This window comes from Myripristis murdjan, chromosome 7 (assembly GCF_902150065.1).
Source record: "Myripristis murdjan chromosome 7, fMyrMur1.1, whole genome shotgun sequence".
NCBI lineage: Eukaryota > Metazoa > Chordata > Actinopteri > Holocentriformes > Holocentridae > Myripristis > Myripristis murdjan.
The window spans coordinates 374,724-395,101 of record NC_043986.1 but is presented as its reverse complement, the minus strand read 5'-3'; the positions used below and the strand labels follow the sequence as shown (position 1 = coordinate 395,101).

The 20,378-nt window shown below is 45.7% G+C and overlaps 1 protein-coding gene across 1 annotated transcript; it reads left to right on the top strand.

The window, feature by feature from the left end:
- Window positions 1-222: 222 nt before the first annotated feature.
- LOC115362645 (NLR family CARD domain-containing protein 3-like) lies at window positions 223-16,803 on the top strand (the record flags this gene model as incomplete). Its single annotated transcript, XM_030056654.1, has 6 exons — window positions 223-2,015; window positions 2,765-2,935; window positions 8,814-8,988; window positions 9,227-9,252; window positions 13,707-13,723; window positions 16,171-16,803. Coding segments are annotated over 6 exons (2,724 nt in total), but the record flags the coding sequence as incomplete, so codon positions are not given.
- Between the last annotated feature and the right edge of the window lie 3,575 nt (window positions 16,804-20,378).

Here is a 20,378-nt window from a genome sequence, read left to right as displayed (position 1 = left end):
GATGTGAAGGAGCAGCTGTCCTGCTGTGCTTTGTGTCAGGAGCTCCTGAGGGATCCAGTCTCCACCAGCTGTGGACACTGGTTCTGCAGACGGTGCATCACCTCAGACTGGGACCAGTCTGGTTTATCAGGAGACTCTGCCTGTCCCCAGTGTGGAAAAAGATCCAGAACAAGACCTGGACTGCAGACACCCAGTCAAACCAGCCCAGTGGACGGCGGTCTGCAGGAGGTTTTAGACGAGCATAAGATCAGTCTGAGGAGGAGATGTGAATTTGTGACAGAAGGAACTGCTGCAGCAGGAACTGGAACCCCCCTCAACAGGATCTACACTGAGCTCTACATCACACAGGGACAGAGTGAAGAGGTTAATACCCAACATGAGGTGTGGCAGCTGGAGACAACATCCAAGATGGAGACCCTCCATGACACTCCAATCAAGTGCCAGGACATCTTCAAACCCTTACCTGGCCAAGACACACACATCAGAGTAGTTGTGACCCAGGGCGTTGCCGGGATTGGAAAAACCTTCTCAGTGCAGAAGTTCACTCTGGACTGGGCAGAGGGCTTGGAAAACCAACATGTCAGTCTTGTGGTTCTGCTTTCGTTCCGGGAGCTGAACTTGATCAAAGATGAGCGCTACAGTCTTCTCCAGCTGCTCCGTGTTTTCCATCCAACATTACAGACGGTCACAGCAGAGAAGCTCGCCGTCTGTAAAGTCGTGTTCATCTTTGACGGCCTGGATGAAAGCAGGTTTTTATTGGATTTCCAGAACAATGAGGTTGTGTCTGATGTCACACAGACATCATCAGTAGATGTGCTGCTGACAAACCTCATCAAGGGGAATCTGCTTCCCTCGGCTCTCCTCTGGATAACTTCCAGACCTGCGGCGGCCAATCAGATCTCTCCTACATGTGTCGACAGGGTAACAGAAGTGCGAGGGTTCACTGACCTCCAGAAGGAGGAGTACTTCAGGAGGAGATCCAGTGATGAGGAGCTGTGCAGCAGAATCATCTCACACATCAAGGCGTCCAGGAGCCTCCACATCATGTGCCACATCCCAGTCTTCTGCTGGATCACTGCTACAGTCCTGGAGCACATGTTGACTACAGACCAGAGAGGAGAGCTGCCCAAGAGCCTGACTGACATGTACTCACACTTCCTGCTGGTTCAGACACAGAGGAAGAAGCACAAGTACGATGAGAGACATGACAGGAGTCAGCAGGAGCTGATGGAGACTGACAGGGAAGTTCTTCTGAAGCTGGGCAGGCTGGCGTTTGAACATCTGGAGAAAGGCAACCTGATGTTCTACCAAGAAGACCTGGAGGAGTGTGGTCTTGATGTCACAGAGGCCTCGGTGTACTCAGGAGTGTGCACAGAGATCTTCAAAACAGAGTGTGTGCTCTTCCAGAGAAAAGTCTACTGCTTTGTTCATCTGAGCATTCAGGAGTTTCTCACTGCAGTCTACATCTTCCACTGCTACACCAACAGGAACACAGAGGTACTGGCCAGAGTCATGAGAACAAGCAAGAATAAAGGTGTTGACAATGAGCCATCGTTGGATATCTTCCTGAAGACAGTCATGTCTGAAGCCCTGCAGAGCAAAAATGGTCACTTGGACCTCTTTGTCCGTTTCCTTCATGGCCTCTCACTGGAGTCCAACCAGAGGCGCTTAGGAGGCCTGCTGGGTCAGACAGAGAGCAGAGCAGAAGACATCCAGACAGCCATCAAAAATCTGAAGATGAGACGAGCAACAGTTATCTCTCCTGACAGAAGCATCAACATCTTCCACTGTTTGATGGAGATGAACGACCTCTCAGTACATCAGGATATCCAAAAGTTCCTGAAGTCAAAGAACAGATCAAAGAAGAAACTTTCTATGATCCAGTGCTCAGCTCTGGCCTACATGCTGCAGATGTCAGAGGAGGTTCTGGATGAGTTGGACCTGAAGGCGTACAACACATCAGATGAGGGACGACAGAGACTGATCCCAGCTGTGAGGAACTGCAGGAAGGCTCGGTTAGTCCTGATGTGAAATCAATATTATACAAACACAACATTATACAAAGAACTACATATCTTTATTGTATTTCTGACATCGTCAGAAATACAATAAAGATATGTAGTTCTCTAAATATTGAATGAATGAATGAATGAAAGATTTTATTTTGTGTGTGTGTACATACGTACATACACACACACACACACACACACACACACACACACACATATATATATATATATACATATGTATGTATGTATGTATATACACACACTTGACAATGAAAGTGTCACCCCTTCTATACAGATACATTGGTTACAGACGCAATGTTAGGTGTCATATCTTATGTTTACTACCATCAAGTGATATCAAATTTACACTGAGACAGGAAGAATGTATATAGAGTCAAATGCAGCGGTTCTAAGTCCAATATTAATACTTTGTGGCATAAGCACGTGACCTGATTACAGCAGTCATTCTGCGAGGCAGTGATTCGTATAGCTGTCTGATGTGTTCACGACTGATGTTTGCCCAAGCACGGAATACTGAGTTGATCAAAGATTGCTTGGAGGTAGGACGATCATTTGCCACCACTTTAGACATATCATTCCAGATATTTTCAATAATGTTTGCATCTGGACTCTGAGCAGGCCAGGTCATCCTCCGAATATCATGTTCATATCAGTAAAAAATCAAAACAAGTAAGGTGCTGAGTAGTGGATAATAAATAAACAAACAACAAACAAATATTTTATTCTTTATTCAGACTGAGGCGCTGCGGGTTGTCAAAGAGCTGCTGTGCTTCTCTGGCCTCGGCTCTGAAGTCCAACCCCCATCTGACAGAGCTGGACCTGAGTGAGAACCAGCTGCAGGATTCAGGAGTGGAGCTGCTGTCTGCTGGACTGGAGAGTCCAAACTGCAGACTGGAGACTCTCAGGTCAGACTGCACTTTTTAATGATGACATAAGTATATGGATATTGTTTGAATCATATAGTAGCACTAAATGTCTACAAGGCTGATATTGCTGTGAAGTTTATGTTGTGCTTTTTTAAAGTCAGGGCTGCTGGTTCTTTTAGTTTTTGTGAGGATGGTTGGTCAGGTTCTGTATCATGGATGCATGCGTGCTTTGTGAGGTTTGACAAGTAACTAACAGCCATCTCATGTGTCAGGAGAGAGAGAGAGAGAGAGAGAGAGAGAGAGAGAGAGACAGGGAGAGAAACCTTATTCTTCATTTAGATTTGAGTGTGTTTGTGTGTTTGAAACACGGTTTCTGTCAAGAGCCACATGACTTCTATCAAAAAGAGCTGGGGCCTCATGTACAGTGTATCCACAAAGTGTTCACAGCGCTTTACTTTTTCCACATTTTGTTATGTTACAGCCTTATTCCGAAATGGATTCAATTCATTTTTTTTCCTCAAAATTCTACACACAACACCCCATAATGACAATGTGAATTTTTTTTTTTTTTTTTAATTTTTGCAAATTTATTAAAAATAAAAAAACTGAGAAATCACATGTACTAAGTATTCACAGCCTTTGCTCAGTACTTTGATGCCCCTTTGGCAGCAATTACAGCCTCAAGTCTTTTTGAATATGATGCCACAAGCTTGGCACACCTATCTTTGGGCAGTTTGGCCCATTCCTCTTTGCAGCACCTCTCAAGCTCCATCAGGTTGGATTGGAAGCGTTGGTGCACAGCCATTTTCAGATCTCTCCAGAAATTTTCAATCGGATTCAAGTCTGGGCTCTGGCTGGGCCACTCAGGGACATTCACAGAGTTGTCCTGAAGCCACTCCTTTGATATCTTGGCTGTGTGCTTAGGGTTGTTGTCCTGCTGAAAGATGAACCGCCGCCCCAGTCTGAGGTCAAGAGCGCTCTGGAGCAGGTTTTCATCCAGGATATCTCTGTACATTGTTGCATTCATCTTTCCCTCTATCCTGAGTAGTCTCCCAGTTCCTGCCACTGAAAAACATCCCACAGCCTGATGCTGCCACCACCATGCTTCACTGTAGGGATGGTGTTGGCCTGGTGATGAGCGGTGCCTGGTTTCCTCCAAACCTGACGCCTGGCATTCACACCAAAGAGTTCAAGCTTTGTCTCATCAGACCAGAAAATTTTGTTTCTCATGGTCTGAGAGTCCTTCAGGTGCCTTTTGGCAAACTCCAGGTGGGCTGCCATGTGCCTTTTATTAAGGAGTGGCTTCCGTCTGGCCACTCTACCATACAGGCCTGATTGGTGGAGTGCTGCAGAGATGGTTGTCCTTCTGGAAGATTCTCCTCTCTCCACAGAGGAACTCTGGAGCTCTGACAGAGTGACCATCGGGGTCTTGGTCACCTCCCTGGGTAAGGCCCATCTCCCCCGATCGCTCGGTTTAGATGGCTGGCCAGCTCTAGGAAGAGTCCTGGTGGTTCCGAACTTCTTCCACTTATGGATGATGGAGGCCACTGTGCTCACTTGGACCTTCAAAGCAGCAGAATTTTTTTTGTACCTTTCCCCAGATTTGTGCCTAGAGACAATCCTGTCTCAGAGGTCTACAGACAATTCCTTTGACTTCATGCTTGGTTTGTGTTCTGACATGCACCATCAGCTGTGGGACCTTAGACAGGCATGTGCCTTTCCAAATCATGTCCAATCAACTGAATTGACCACAGGTGGACTCCAGTTAAGCTGCAGAAACATCTCAAGGATGATCAGTGGAAACAGGATGCACCTGAGCTCATTTTTGAGCTTCATGGCAAAGACTGAATACATGTGATTTCTTAGTTTTTTATTTTTAACAAATTTGCAAAAATAAAAAATAACTTTTTTCATTATGGGGTGTTGTGTGTAGAATTCTGAGGAAAAAAATGAATTTAATCCATTTTGGAATAAGGCTGTAACATAACAAAATGTGGAAAAAGTGAAGCGCTGTGAATACTTTGTGGATGCGCTGTAAATGAATGCAGAAGTACGCTGGGGAGAAGATGAGGCTGATTAAGACATTTTACACTTTACGCACAGGTTTACTTATTTATTTTGGCATTTCGGCTTTATTTGATAGTCACAGTAGAGATAGACAGGGGAGAGAGAGGGGATGGCATGCAGCAAAGGACCTGAGGTCAGATTCGAGCCCCGGTCGCTGCGATCGGGACTGAGGCCTGGTGCATGGTGTGCGCTCTTGGCTGGTGAGCCACCAGGTCGCCCGATGCACAGCTTTATTGACATGAATACTTTACACGCAGAGACAATCAGGGGCCGGTCAGAAAGCTCTGGAGCTGTGGTACTGATGCTGTGAAGACAGGATCATATTTGGGGGCGCACATGCTCAATGCACATGAGAGGGATTAATATTGGGACAATTAAACAAATAAATTATTTACTCACCAAGACGCCACCCATCACACACAGAGCCAGTTTGTAGTCTGCTCCCTCAGAATGGATGAATCGTGCGTTGAACCAGGCCACCTCTCCACAATGTTGGTTAACTGCATTTGCGCATCACATATGATCTGAATATTGATCGATTAAGAAATGCTTCCTGTTGACATAAAAAAAAAAAAAAAAAAAAAAAAAAAAAAATTCTCTGATGACTTGGCTGTTGTGGGCTGTATCAGAGGTGGAGATGAGGAGGAATATAGGCACACAATCAGTGAATTTGTTGATTGGAGCCAAAATAACCATCTCCTGTTGAACATCACTAAGACCAGAGAAATGGTCCTGGATTTCAGGAAAAAAAGGCCACAACAGGAACCTGTCCTCATACAGGGGACCAAGGTCGAACAGGTCCCCTGCTACAAATACCTGGGACTGCAATTGGACAACAAGTTGAACTGGATTAATCACATGGAAGCCATTTTCCAAAAAGGCCAGAGCAGACTGTACTTTTTGAGAAGACTACGCTCTTTTAACATCTGTAAACCGCTGCTGTGCTCCTTTTTTTAACTCTGTTGTGGCCAGTGCTGTGTATTTTGGTGTGGTGTGTTGGTGGGAGAGTGCATGTACAGCTGATAGAAACAGACTAAATAAGCCGATTAGGAAAGCAGGGAACATCATTGGCATCACTCTGGAAGGAGTTGAGCAGGTAGCTGGAGTGAGGATGCTCAGAAAGATAAATTCCATAATGAGCAACGATAGTCACCCACTCCATGCACTTGAGGTTTTTAGGAAAAGCACGCACAGTGACAGGCTGATCCTGCCGAGATGCAAGACAGAGAGGTACAGAAGGTCTTTTCTGCCCGCGGCCATAAGGCTTTTTAATGACCAATAAGTTGTTCTACCTCAAGTAGAGGGTCTTTAATTATTTAAATCCGTTTTATTTAATGAATTGTATATTTTATGGGTTGCTGTTGTTTATGTGTGTGTGTGTGTGTGTGTGTTTGTGTGAACGCTGCTGCTGTGACACATCAATTTCCTTTATGGATTAATAAAGTATCTTGATCTTGATCTTGATCTTGATTTACCTGTGATGGTGCTTTTATAGCAATGTGTGTGTGTGTGTGTGTGTGTGTGTGTGCAGTCAATAGCTCTGATTACATTAGGAACACCAGCAATGTCTTCTAATGCTGCTAAAGCAGCCATTGTTGTTAACGGTATTTTCACTTTGTGCATGCTTTTATATCTAATCCCAGACACGTGGGTGTGTTCATTGTTCATCAGTTTTAATTGTTTATGTGTCTGAGACTAATTGTTTTCACATTATCAACAGTTTCCCAGCATCACCTCTAAGTGTCGCCAAAGGACCGATAGCTGTAGAAACGTGCGTACACCAGCTATGAAGTTGGCGTGAGGCACCGCACATTTCCACGCTCATTTCACTCTTGATACATCTGAACTTTGCCGTGGAAAAGGACGTACGCCACGTTTTTGTGTGTACACACCCTTTACATGAGGCCCCAGGTGAGCCGTCGGCTCCAGATCTCTGCTGTGATGTGAGGAAGAAAATCAAACACATCAGGTAGGGCTGCACGATTATGGCCAAAATGATAATCACGATTACTTTGATCAATATTGTGATCACGATTATTCATCACGATTATTCATCATGTTAGGGAAAGCATCTGTATTTTTATTGCACTACTTTTAAACAAACAATACATGAACAGTTTTCAATGCAAAATGAAACTTTAAATAAGACTAAATGCTTAATAATAATAAAAAAATAATAAAATTATTTGACTAGTGTGATCGCTCCGTTCCGTGCTTGAATACAGTACACCTGCCCCACTCTGGCACGGTTGGAGGGGGTGTGCTCCAGCACGATACGGGCGTTCATGCACGAGCACATGCACGGTCACGCACGCAGCGCGCGAACGTAGATACAACGTAAATCATGCAACTTTCCTCCTGCCTCCGCAAAATCGCTTAATGCGCGCAGCGCCGCGTTGTGCAACCAATAATCAACCATGTTGTCTGTCTCGCTGTCCGTTGTGCTGCTGCAACCGCGTATAAACAAAAGTTGATTTATGATGAAAGGTATATATGGCAGTCTGTGTGCGCCGCGCACCTGTCAGATCCGGCAGACCTGACCGGGTGGGCGCGGTGCCGGCCGCAGCACCAGCCAGCATCAGGTGGGCTGGCCGCAGCACCGCGCTGTCTGCGCCGCCACCCGGTTGAATGTAGCAGCCAGCTGACTTGCCGCTCCGGCTGTCGGTTGGACGCTTTCTGAAGGAGGAAGTTACCTCCCAAACTGTCAAGGTAAATAAACATCCCTTAACTCGTGTCTGATTAAAAGAAACAAAATCGTCTTTTAGTTAAAGGAAGACATAATGAATGTATTTGAACTATATTGATTCATGATGACGTCGGACCATGCCTGTTGTTGTATTTCAACGTGATGACGTGTATACCAGGGGCAATCGCGCTTGGGTGCGTCTGGGCTTTAGGTAATGTGAGTGCAGGCCAGCCGGGGACTGGGGAGGGGGGCATTTTTGCTTTAGTACGATACGCAGCAAATGGCCCTATGTGAGCAGGCCCTGAGGAGCCTCTCTGACGGGGACTTGTTGCAGGAACTGCCGTAGCCTACCTTCTCCTCCCGACATGACTCGCTCTCAGTCCACCAAGTAACTTGAGGCTGCCGCTGCAGGGTGCGCCACTTGTTATTTAAGCAGCTTAATGAAGCCCTAACCATGCGTTCGCCCCCTGGTGGTTGGCTGACTACTGGCTGAGAAAGTGCTTGATTAGATATGCAGCAGAGCCCGCATTTTAAATCGCCGACGATCAGGCTCATTTAATCGTGGCAGCCAAAATCGTGATCACGATTAAAATTCGATTAATTGTGCAGCCCTAACATCAGGGATCATCAACTCTATTTGTCCAAAGGCCAGAATGTTTTTAGGCAGACACTGTGGGGAGCAGACTTTACAATAACAACATATCCATTTATTTAGGAATAATTAGCCTATTATTGTTTAGTATTTTCACTTTCTTACAAATGAATACCTGTATCAGTGTGAGCAGGCTGCTAGAAAACATGGCAAATCCATAATGATAACTAGATACTGAAGTAGAAAAAGCTCTCAGAGCACAAGGAGCCAGTTCACTGAGGGGTGACGAATTATGGAAATGTTATGACTGACAGGAAGTTTGAATCCCCTTTAACCGGTGTTGACTCTGTTATGCTGCGCCCTGATTGGAGGAAAATGTTGAGCCCATGCTTGCATGAAGATGCAGCACAAGACTCATTCCATTCCTAAAAGACAGGAAGTGGTTTGAGCTTCAGCTGTCAGGCTGCTGCTCTTCAGAGACAAGCAGCCAATCAGACGCAGCTCTGTGAGGGAGGCCTGACACAGATCTGCACTCTGCATGTCTTAGAGTTTATTTTTTATTCTTTATTCAGACTGAGTTACTGCTGGTTGACAGAGAGCTGCTGTGCTTCTCTGGCCTCGGCTCTGAAGTCCAACCCCCATCTGACAGAGCTGGACCTGAGTGAGAACTGTCTGGAGGATTCAGGAGTGGAGCTGCTGTCTGCTGGACTGGAGAGTCCAAACTGCAGCCTGAAGACTCTCAGGTCAGTAGAGGGGTGGAGTCAGTCCTCTGAGGTCAGCAGAGGGGTGGAGTCAGTCCTCTGAGGTCAGCAGAGGGGTGGAGTCAGTCCTCTCAGGTCAGTAGAGGGGTGGAGTCAGTCCTCTCAGGTCAGTAGAGGGGTGGAGTCAGTCCTCTCAGGTCAGTAGAGGGGTGGAGTTAGTCCTCTCAGGTCAGTAGAGGGGTGGAGTCAGTCCTAGAGGGGTGGAGTCAGTCCTCTGAGGTTAGGAGAGGGGTGGAGTCAGTCCTCTCAGGTCAGTAGAGGGGTGGAGTCAGTCCTAGAGGGGTGGAGTCAGTCCTCTGAGGTTAGGAGAGGGGTGGAGTCAGTCCTAGAGGGGTGGAGTCAGTCCTCTCAGGTCAGTAGAGGGGTGGAGTCAGTCCTCTGAGGTCAGTAGAGGGGTGGAGTCAGTCTTCTCAGGTCAGCAGAGGGGTGGAGTCAGTCCTCTGAGGTCAGTAGAGGGGTGGAGTCAGTCCCAGAGGGGTGGAGTCAGTCCAGGCGGAGCAGCTTGGTTGCTTGGTTCTTGTGCTGGACACAGTCAGTGCAGGCAGCATTTCCTGGGAAATGTCCAAAGTGCTCAGTGGCCTCAGGACTGGACAGACAGACAGAGAGAGATCAGCCAATCAGAGCAGCCACAGTGTGTTGGGGTCATGTGACCTGCAGGTGATGATGATGATGATGAAGAGGATGATGGTTTTGTGTTCATCCCTACAGGCTGGAACATGTAAAAGACTGGATTCCAGCTGACAGCCTGAGAGGATGTGAGTACACACACACACACACACACACACACACACAAATGTGAGTGAGCTGAAACTATGGGCCAATCCCATTTCACCCCTAACCCTAACCCTAACCCTTAACAAGGGAAAATTTCCCCTAAGGGTATCAAAAAATAAAAATAAAAATTATAATTATTTATATTTTTATTTATTTATTTATTTTTTTTAACAAACAGGATTTAAACTAGAGACCCAGTTAAATCCATCCCTCTGTCGAGTTATTCCTCGACAGAGGAATAACTCTGTTTTAACAAACTGTTTTAACAAATAGGACTTAAACTAGAGACCCAGTTAAAATCCATCCCTCTGTCAAGTTATTCCCCGACAGAGGAATAATTCTGTTTTAACATACTGTTTTAACAAAACAGGATTTGAACTAGAGACCCAGTTAAAATCCATCCCTCTGTCGAATTATTCATAAACAGAGGTATAACTCCTCTCTGGGCAGAGCCAGTGCAGAAGCCCAAATGTTGCCCAACCAGACCCCCTGGGGGAAAGCCCCTGAAAAGGGAACAACACTCTTCATAACGGTGACAACACGAAAGGGAAAGTACCAACCCAGGTGTATTCTGGGAAAATAGTTGAGAAAACCTGGTTCCCCGCCCCCCACCCCCAACTACCACCACTATAGATCCATTTGAAAACACAAAAGATACACTATACAGTTCACCCCAACATAGAAGGTAGGGCCAAGCCTAAGAAATAACTATTTCTAAAAAAACCCATAGTATAAGAATAATACCTCCCTGGGGAAATAAACTCTGCCAGGAAGAGTGAGATGATCTGGTCTCTGGGGGGAACTAGTAAAGCAGCTGACTAGCTGCTGAGCCTAGTCCCTGGGTGGACATCCACTATACCATGGGATTAGGGAATAACAGGAAGAACCTGGACCCTAACAAGGGAAAATTTCCCCTAGGGGTATCTAAAAATTATTACTGTTTTTAACAAACAGGATTCAAACTAGAGACCCAGTTAAAATCCATCCCTCTGTTGAATTACAGGTAAGAAACCAACCAAGCCAAAACAAACAAACCCCCCCCCCCCAACAAAAATAAGAATAAAAGACAATATAAAAATTAAAAGAAACCCCTGTCCCAATGGGAGAAAAGAATCTAAGAAAACAAAAACTGTACCCTAGAGAAAACCGTCAGTGAGGTACCTCAATCCCCAACGACAGAACCATTCACAGCCACGCCCACAAGGGGCAATTAACAGGAACATAGGGACACCCGGACCCAGGTACGTGGAGCAAAAAACCACTTCCCACTGGGAAACCCAACCCAAAACACTCTTCACCTGAAGAACAGAAAACTTCCAGACCTCAAGAGGCAGCAGAAGAAACAGCAGCAGAAGAAGCAGCAGCGGAAGCAGCAGCGGAAGAAGCAGAAGAAACAGCAGCGGAAGCAGCCTCTAGACTTCTTCCAGACCTTCGACCTGCACTTCTAAAAACAACAGCAATTTTAATTGCTACAATAAAAGCGTTTTCCTTTCCTTGCCTACTCCTTTCCAGCACAACCACCACACAAGGAGCAGGACTGATCAACGGAGAACCCGCAGAATAGCTCTGGGCAAGACTCGGGAATACCTAACGGTGATAACAAGAGTCTTACCTGCACTATTCTCAGTAAGTATACAACCCCCCTGGGTCTCACTTGGAGACAGCACGCAGGACGGGTGGTCTCAGGGTGTTAGAGGCCTTAATTGTCACCCAGTCTTCTACCAGGAGAATAGCTCCAACACACACCACAGACCATACTACACCACACACGGTGAACCTGACCTACCCCCTAACCAATTGGGCTTCTTCAACCGATCACCTCCCCCAAATCAACAACCTCTAGTCCAAACTCAGAGGACTAGCGAGGTTGCATCGGGACCACAGACATTGCTTTTCCGCTCCCCAGTTAGGAATTTTTAATTCTAAAAACCTTTTTAACATTAAAACCTAGAACATAGATCTTAATACTAACAACTAGAACTTAAATCAGGAATTAAAAACCTAAAATAACCCAGAACTAAAATGGCAACAGCAGAGTTTAAAACCCTTAGCAAGAATTTGAAAAAAGTACATTAAATACCGGCACTACAGCGATAGACTTAGCACCCAGGAGAGGGACATGCTCCAGAAAATTAACTCTGAAATCCAAAAGTACCCGCATGTCATCCCTCTCAAAAAAACAGTTTCAGACAGAGGCAGACAAAGTCCACTGGACACCCAGCACGGCGCAAAGGATAGCCCAACATTGGCAAGAAATTCTAAAGTAAATTTTCAAAAATAGCCTGGAACATTAGCTGGGATTTGATCACCCCAGCTGGCCTCCACGGAGGAGAGGGTCTAGTGTGTAAACGGCCGAAACCCTCGATGATTCTGTGGTGACACTACTGATGAAATGTTCCATAGTCAACCCGAAATTTAGGAATTAAAAAACGGATATGACGGAAAAACCAAGCGCCCAATAAACAACATTCTGCCAAAACTAATAGCAGCACTAAAATAAGACCAAAAAACAAATTACCTTTAGAAACCTAAGACATAACTCTAGGAGTTAGATTAAGAATTAATATCCAACATTAGATATAAAATATAAAACGCCTTCAGGTGCCTGAGACCCAGGATAGGGAGTCGGGCACAGGAAGGACAGGTAACTATTCTCAACTAAAACCAGCTAGACAGGAGTTAACAATCACTGAGACCCATTCCCGGGAGTCAAACAAATGGGGTACGACAGGACAAAACAAAAACAACGGGACATATGGGAGCGGTTGCTGAGACCCATTCCCGGGAGTCAGCAACACTCACAAATGTCCCCCACACACACAACAAAAAAAAAAAAAAAAAAAAAAAAAAAATTAATTATGAAACTTATGAACTTAGGACAATATATTTAGAGTAGTTTTTTCTCCCCCTAAAAACCACCAACCCGATATACCCAACCCAACCCCCTTCCTAAACCTAACAAACTCCTTCCACACCTAAACCTAATTTTGCCTTACCCTAACCTTAAACCCCTACAATTATACCTAACCCTAACCTCTCCCTAAACTTAACCAAACCCCTTACTATACCTAAACCTAACCTTCTTAACCCTTAGAGTACACCTAAACCTAACCTCTCCCTAAACTTAACCAAACCCCTTATTATACCTAAACTTAACCCTTAAAGTACACCTAAACCTAACCTCTCCCTAAACTTAACCAAACCCCTTATTATACCTAAACTTAACCCTTAAAGTACACCTAAACCTAACCTCTCCCTAAACTTAACCAAACCCCTTATTATACCTAAACTTAACCCTTAAAGTACACCTAAACCTAACCTCTCCCTAAACTTAACCAAACCCCTTATTATACCTAAACCTAACCTCACCTAAACCCTAACCTTAACCTTTACAAATATACCTAACCCTAACCTCTACCTAAACTTAACCTACCTAGTCTATACCTAAACCTAACCTTCCCCTAAACCTAACCTCCCACCCCTCACCTTAAATTTCCTCCCAGTTATAGCCACTCCCAACCCTTCCCTAAACTTAACCAACCCCAAAACAACCACCTAAACCTAACCGTTCCTAACCCTAGCCCCCCTGATAGTGAACCTTTTCCTAAACCCCCCCCCAAACCCCCCCCACCCCCAAAACCCCCCCCCCACCCCCCTCCCTTGCGCGTATAGCATGGAGGACACTAGACCTCCCGTCGAACCCCTCTAAACCTAACAACTAACCAAGTCATCGGACCTACGCGATAGTTGGGGAATTTGGGAGGGAAAGGGGACCTTTTAGTACAGGTCCTATCCCCCCACCGACCCCAGAAAGCGAAACGTAGACTTAGCAACAGGATTAGGCCCCCAATTTGTTGCAACATGTAAGTGACTGGAGGGTCGGAGGTGAGCCCATGGGCAGACCATAGCCTGACAGTTTCTGAAGCCCAGTCCAGGGAATCGGAGCTGCCATGTGGGCTCACACTATCTCCTTAACTCGGTCCACGCATGGTGTTCTTCAGGGCTTTGGCATGTCCAGTAACGTACGAGGGCCAGTGCCTTTTAACTCGAAAACTCACAACTATGCCGCTTGTACTACCGAAATTGGAGATGAAGTTGGTGTGAGATATCGTGTTCCATCTAACCCTAACCTAACCCCTCCGTTTTGCGCGTTCACCCATAGGGGTAGGGATGTCCCAATTCTTGTTGAGGCGGAGGGGGAGGGTGGAGTGCTCGGGCTATAGCCCTCCAAACGGAGTTTTTTCAGAGGCACACTCCAAAGCGAGTGCTACAAGAAATCTCCCACACTTCTGACACAATTAACACAAAAATCAATAAAGTCAGCGATTGTTTGTTTGACATTACACCACTACACCAGAGGCCTGTATCACGAAGCAGGATTAAGGGGTTAGTGAGATCACTTCAGGCTCAACTCCGGATTTTCTGTATCACAAAGCTGGTTCACCTCTGATCGGGATAGAAAACCTGTCCTAATCCTATCCTGAAAGCTAGCCTGCTCCGGGGCAGGCTAGCTTGAATCCTACATAAAGCACTGCCCCCTGGCCAATCAGCTGTTTGCCAAACCGTGGCCTGTCCAATCACTGAGGATCCCGGAGAGCATTACAGCGTGAAAGGATTTTCCTTGACCGATCAAACCCGTTACATTTTGCCGACTACTCTCTGTGAGAGAGAGGCTGTGATGTAATGTGAAGCAGCTTCAGGCTAACAGCTGCTGCTATACACAGCTGACACTCTGTAGGAGAGGAAAACACACGAGAGATCATTAAAGGAAATTTGATAATCAAAAGTATTTTTAGAGGCGTTTCACAACATTTTAGGGACATTTAAAATGGCACAATTAATTAGCTCTAAATATTTTTGGGGGGCAAATTATTCCTGTGTGAGAGAATAGGCCTGATTGACAGCTGAGGGGTTACACCTGGGGGAATTCAACTATAGCCTACCTGTCCCACACACAACACACCTGTGCAGTGAGTTCAAAGGTTTCATGATACAGGCCTCGTGATACAGGCTTCGTGATACAGGCCTCAGCTGGCTAGCATGGTGTGTGGCTAACGTTGGGCTAACTACAACAAAACGTGTTTATGGTCTATCATTCATACCTCAAGCTGATTCACCGGCACTCCCAGGCGTCGAATTAAACAATAAGCCCCGAGGAGCCGTGGGTTACAGTGATTTTACAACGGCTGAGGGGCGTTCTGAGGCACGACGCCCAGCGGAGACATCTCCTTACATTCTTCCGATTCGCTGTTGACAACTGCCAAAAGATGCCAACAGCCCACGCAAGACAGATTACCACAGCTGAAGACGTCAGTTTGAGATTGAGATTTACCGGCAAAAAAAAAAATCATCGCGTCTGTTTACAACGTCACTGATGACTAATGATGACGTTTCCGGGGATGAAGGGTTGTCCCATTTCATAGGGGAGCATTTCAACCCCTACCCCTTGTAACTGTGTTGGAAGGGGCAAGGGGCACTCGAAAAAGAGGGGTAGGGGTAGGACTCTCTGCTGAGTCCAGTCAAAGCTACAAGGACAAAAAAACAACTTTAAAATTACAGAGAAAATTGAGTTTTCCTCTGTCGATTTATCTCATACATAAGCCTGGTATTTTTTTTTTTCCTTTATTAGTGAAAGAAAGGTGAACAAGCCGAGTGCAGAGAGTGACAACATTAGAAAACATATTAGAGAAGGAGAAGACAGGACTGAACAGATGTGGAGAGAAAGAAAGAAGCAGACAGGAACTCCAACAAAACAACACAGAAAATAAGAAGAAGAAGAAGAAGAAAAATTAAGGAAGCAAATCAATTGTAGTTTACTTTTGGTGTGTGTGTGTGTGTGTGTGTGTGTGTGTGTGTGTGTGTGTGCGTGTGTGTGTGCGTGTGTGCGTGTGTGCGTGTGCGTGTGCGTGTGTGTGTGTGTGTGTGTGTGTGTGCGTGTGTGTGTGTGTGTGTGTGCGTGTGTGCATGTGTGTGTGTGTGTGTGTGTGTTTAAGGGGGGGTGTATGATTAGGGTAGGGGGCAGGCAAGGACAGAGAGGGGTAGAGAAAAAGAGAGGGAGATGTAAGAGAAAAAAACCTGAAGGAGAAAAAGGAGAAAAAAAAGGTGTCATTTGTTTAATTTTTGATATGTATTTGTTTTTCTCTGGTATTTTGGGTGGATATGAAATCTGCTTCACAAACTCAACAAAAAATGAACATTAAAACCAATAAACTAAACAAGCAAATCCTCTTTAAAAATGAATTCAAACCAAACTCAAATTGAAAACACAAAGTGTAAAATGACATGAAAAATAAAAACTAATGAAAAATGCCAAACTATAATAACCTCATAAGAGCCAAGAGAGTGTGAGTGAATGAGGCTTTCTGAGGTGTGTTGTGTGTCTTCTCCCCATCAGATGCCTGTGATCTCACACTGGATCCAAACACAGTGAACAGAAGACTCCGTCTGTCTGAGGACAACAGGAAGGTGACGATGGAGAGAAAGCAGCAGCCGTATCCTGATCATCCAGACAGATTTAAACAGCCTCAGGTTCTGTGTAGAGAAGGTCTGACTGGGCGATGTTACTGGGAGGTCCAGTGGAGAGGAGGGGTTGATATAGCAGTGACTTACAGAGGAATCACAAGAAGTGGTGATGACTCTGTGCTTGGATACAATAAACAGTCCTGGAGTCTGATGTGCTCTGATGGCAGCTACTCTGTCAGACACAACCGTGAGTCCACCAGACTCTCTGTCCGTCCCCGTGGATCTGACAGAGTAGCAGTGGATCTGGACTGCTCTGCTGGGACTCTGTCCTTCTACAGAGTCTCTTCTGACAGACTGACACTCCTGCACACCTTCAGCTCCACCTTCACTGAGCCGCTCCTCCCTGCGTTTCATTTGTGGTCATCTGGTTCTTCTGTTGTGCTGCCAGTTTGTCAGAAACAAACTCTGACCTGAAAGAGTTTAGAACATGTTTGGCTGATTTGTGGTTTATGGTTGATGTTTGTTTGTTTGTTTGTTTGTTTGTTTGTTTTTATTGTATCAGGCATCTTGGTGGATAATTGTTAATCGATTGATTGAATAATGTTTGTATATTCAAATCTTAATGTTGTGCAAAAGTGTCATTTAAACCTCCTCCTCCACTCATTGATTTTTTTTTTTTTTTGTATTTCTCTAATAAACAGACGTGAGAATGACAGCACATTGCTCACTGCAGAGCTGTGACTGGAGCCCCTCTCCTTTTGGGCCCCTCCCTTCACCTGTTGACCTCCAAGTCACATTAACATGTTTAACGCTCTATACCTGATGAGTTGTATTTCATTTTGGACGGTGCACATTAATAAACACATGACTGTAAGTGTGTCAGAGGCTTTTCTCACCTGCAGCCCCTGGCCAGGTGTTCCACAGGTTTCCTAAAACTGAAGACACTGGGTGTGTGTGGGTGTGGTCTGTGTGTGTGTGTGTGTGTGTGTGTGTGTGTGTGTGTGTGTGTGTGTGTGTGTGTGTGTGTGTGTGTGTGTGTGTGTGTGTGTGTGTGTGTGTGTGTGTGGACATTATTTAGGCTCCAGGACTTCATAAAGCGAGGAGACAATAAGGTGCATTAATGCATCAATGCAGCAAAGCTAATGGCTGTGGAAGGTGCAGGAGTGAGCAGGGCCAGCAGGGGGAGCTGGACTGAGGACAGCAGGGAGACAGAGCCCGGGCTGCCAGCCTACAGGCAGACCATGCAGCAACACACACACACACACACACACACACACATACATTCAGAGGGGAAAAGGTTAGCAACACAGAACACCAGCAGGTAGAGACCAAAGAGAAGAAGAAGAAGAAGAAGAAGAGGCTGTGGAGGAACATCTGAAGCAGCAGAGACTAAACTGAACGCAGACCGGAGAGACTGAGCCTCCCTCAGAGCTGATGTACAGCACACTGTGTGTATTTGAATTATGTGACGTCCTCTTTGATTGGATGAAAAATGTTAATATTCCTCTTCTCTTGTTTTATGTTTGTGTGGAACAATAAATGAGAACAATGAATGAGAACAATAAAACACGCCAGGCCACGTTTTACTACACTGTGCACTAGAAGTGTTTGAGTGTGAACCAGATACAGTTTGAGTCGCTTTTTGAACAAATGAGTTTGGTGTAACTGTGTTCCTCCTCACAGTGCGGTGGCGGGCTGAGGGCTTCCTGCTCTCTGGGTTTTACCTGACGTATGAGTGGAAGAGTGAAACCCTTTCTTACTGTAAGTGTTGCAGCATAGGGACCTCTGATTGTGCTTAAAGATAATGTGGGAGGAGGGGTGTGTGTGGGGGGAGTCTAACTACAAAGCAACAGCAGAAATACGGCGTTTGTTTTCATCACCTGCAGCAGCAGAGGGGCGGAGCTCACGGGCCCCGCCCCCCCGGCACTCCAAGCACAACAGATCCACACGGAGCTACACAGGAACGCCCACAAACGTCACATCCGGCTTTAGCCCGGGTGGAAAACAAAGCCTTAGTGACCTCTGAAAACAACGAGCGGACAATAGTCAAGAGCTGCTGTGTGACGTTTGGCACATTGAATTTTGCTAAATATCCAGAATTATAGTTTATACGTTTGCCAAATATAAACACAGAGCCCTTTAGGAGGACAAAGTTTTTGCAAGCCATCCGCCGTCAGGATAAATCTGGTCTGTGGAACCCTACCACACCACATGTTTGGGTCTGCGGTCTCCACTTTATTACCGATAAGTTTGTAAACTGCAAAAATGCATTTTGCCTCTTGTACCTGTATGAGTGACGAATAGAACCTTACTGATGCTCTTGATTATTGATAGGTTATTGTTACGTGTGCTTACGTAAAGTGCTGTTTAAGGTGTAGCTTTAGCTTAGCTTTCCTCATTCACAACACGGTTGTAGAACAGAACATAACAATGTTAACTTCCTTGCTAACTTACCTTTATTTAACCAGTAAAACTAACTGAGATGTGAGTCTTAGAAGAAAAAACTGACTAAGAGGTGGTTATTGGCAAACATCTGTATTGGTCAGCTCATGTGTCAAAACAACTAGCCTACCTGTAATTCACTCAAATGAGCTCCAGAAACATGATTAATTCATGACTGGCTCTTGCTGTTTGATATTAAGGTAAGTTTAATTGAACACAGCTGTAGAAAATGTAATAGTGTCTCTTACCAGGCGACTCAGTCAGATAGTTGTAGATTTCTCCGTACGCGACCGGAGGCCATTGCGTTGGATCATCTGACCAATGTTTTCCACCCAGGTGACTCCGCCCCCCAGCTATGACGTGCTGATGACACAACGCCGTGTGTATCTATAAAACAAACGCCCTCAGCTGCTGGACAAATCATGTGACCCCTCAGCTCGGAGCTTCAGTCCAGAGAGGCAGAAGAAACAGGACAGACTCTCCTCCGGGTGGAACAGAGTTTTTGAAAATCGCTCTCTGACACTGCTGTGAGCTGTTTAGTCGACCTCAGTTGATTTTATTCTTCAGTAGAGCGAGGTCAGGAACTTTAATGAAACTACATCTGACACCACAATCAGGTTTTACTTTGACAAGGTAAATTCTGGATCTTTCCTCAGAGGAAACATTAGACTGAAAAACCTTTAGAGTCACTGCAGGGATCAACAAAAGGAGAAATCTGCCTGTTAATGCTCTGCTCAGTCACTGGCTGGTGTTTAGAGGCAGGTAAAGTACAAACCCTCACACGTTTCCATCAGGAGGAAACTGATGTCAGCAGCTTTCAGCGCCGAGGACAGCAGAGCGAAAACCGTGTCCTCTCCCAAAATCAAACCTAGTTTATGTTAAAACTGTAAAAACTCTGGTAAACACAAAACTGTTGGTCTGAAGACACTGAGCAGCTCTGGACGTTCCTGACGTCTGACACAGAGCCGGCGGAGCGACCACGTTCCCGTGAGGAACCGCCAACTACCTCTGTGCCGAGCGGGACGTGGCACGGCGGTTTGTGGGGGTCGTAGCGCCGCCAGCCGAGTTCAGAGCGTGTCGCCGCTGGCATCGCTGGGTTCAGCAGGAAACACTGAACACTGTGCTGTGTGTGTGTGTGTGTGTGTGTGTGTGTTTGGTTTGAACTGCCAGCGAGAAAAGCAACAAAACAGGACAACCTGGTAGTGAAGCAGGGACCAAACATCCATATACATTGGGGGACAATGTTCAGGCACTCCAAAAATGTCCCCCCCAATATTGCTGGAATATATTAGCCATGCAATAGCAAATTCAATATCTGTCCCCCCCAATGTTGAAATGGTGGTTTTGGCCCTGTAGTGAAGGTTGAAAAATGTTTTACAGGTAACTGACCTGACCCGGGACACACGTCCTGAAACCAAGACAAACCGAGCCAAACTGGGACAAACTGGGACAAACTGGGACAAACCAGGACAAACTGGGACAAACTGGGCCAAACCAGGACAAACTGGGACAAACTGGGACAAACTGGGACAAACTGGGCCAAACCAGGACAAACTGGGACAAACTGGGACAAACGAGACGTCTGGTCGCTGTAGTCAGATCAGCCTGGAGCCTCGTTCCTAATTAAAGTTTTAGCATGAAACAGTTTAATTAGCATGAAACAGCCCTGCAGCGTGACCAGCAGCCTGGCAGCAGCTA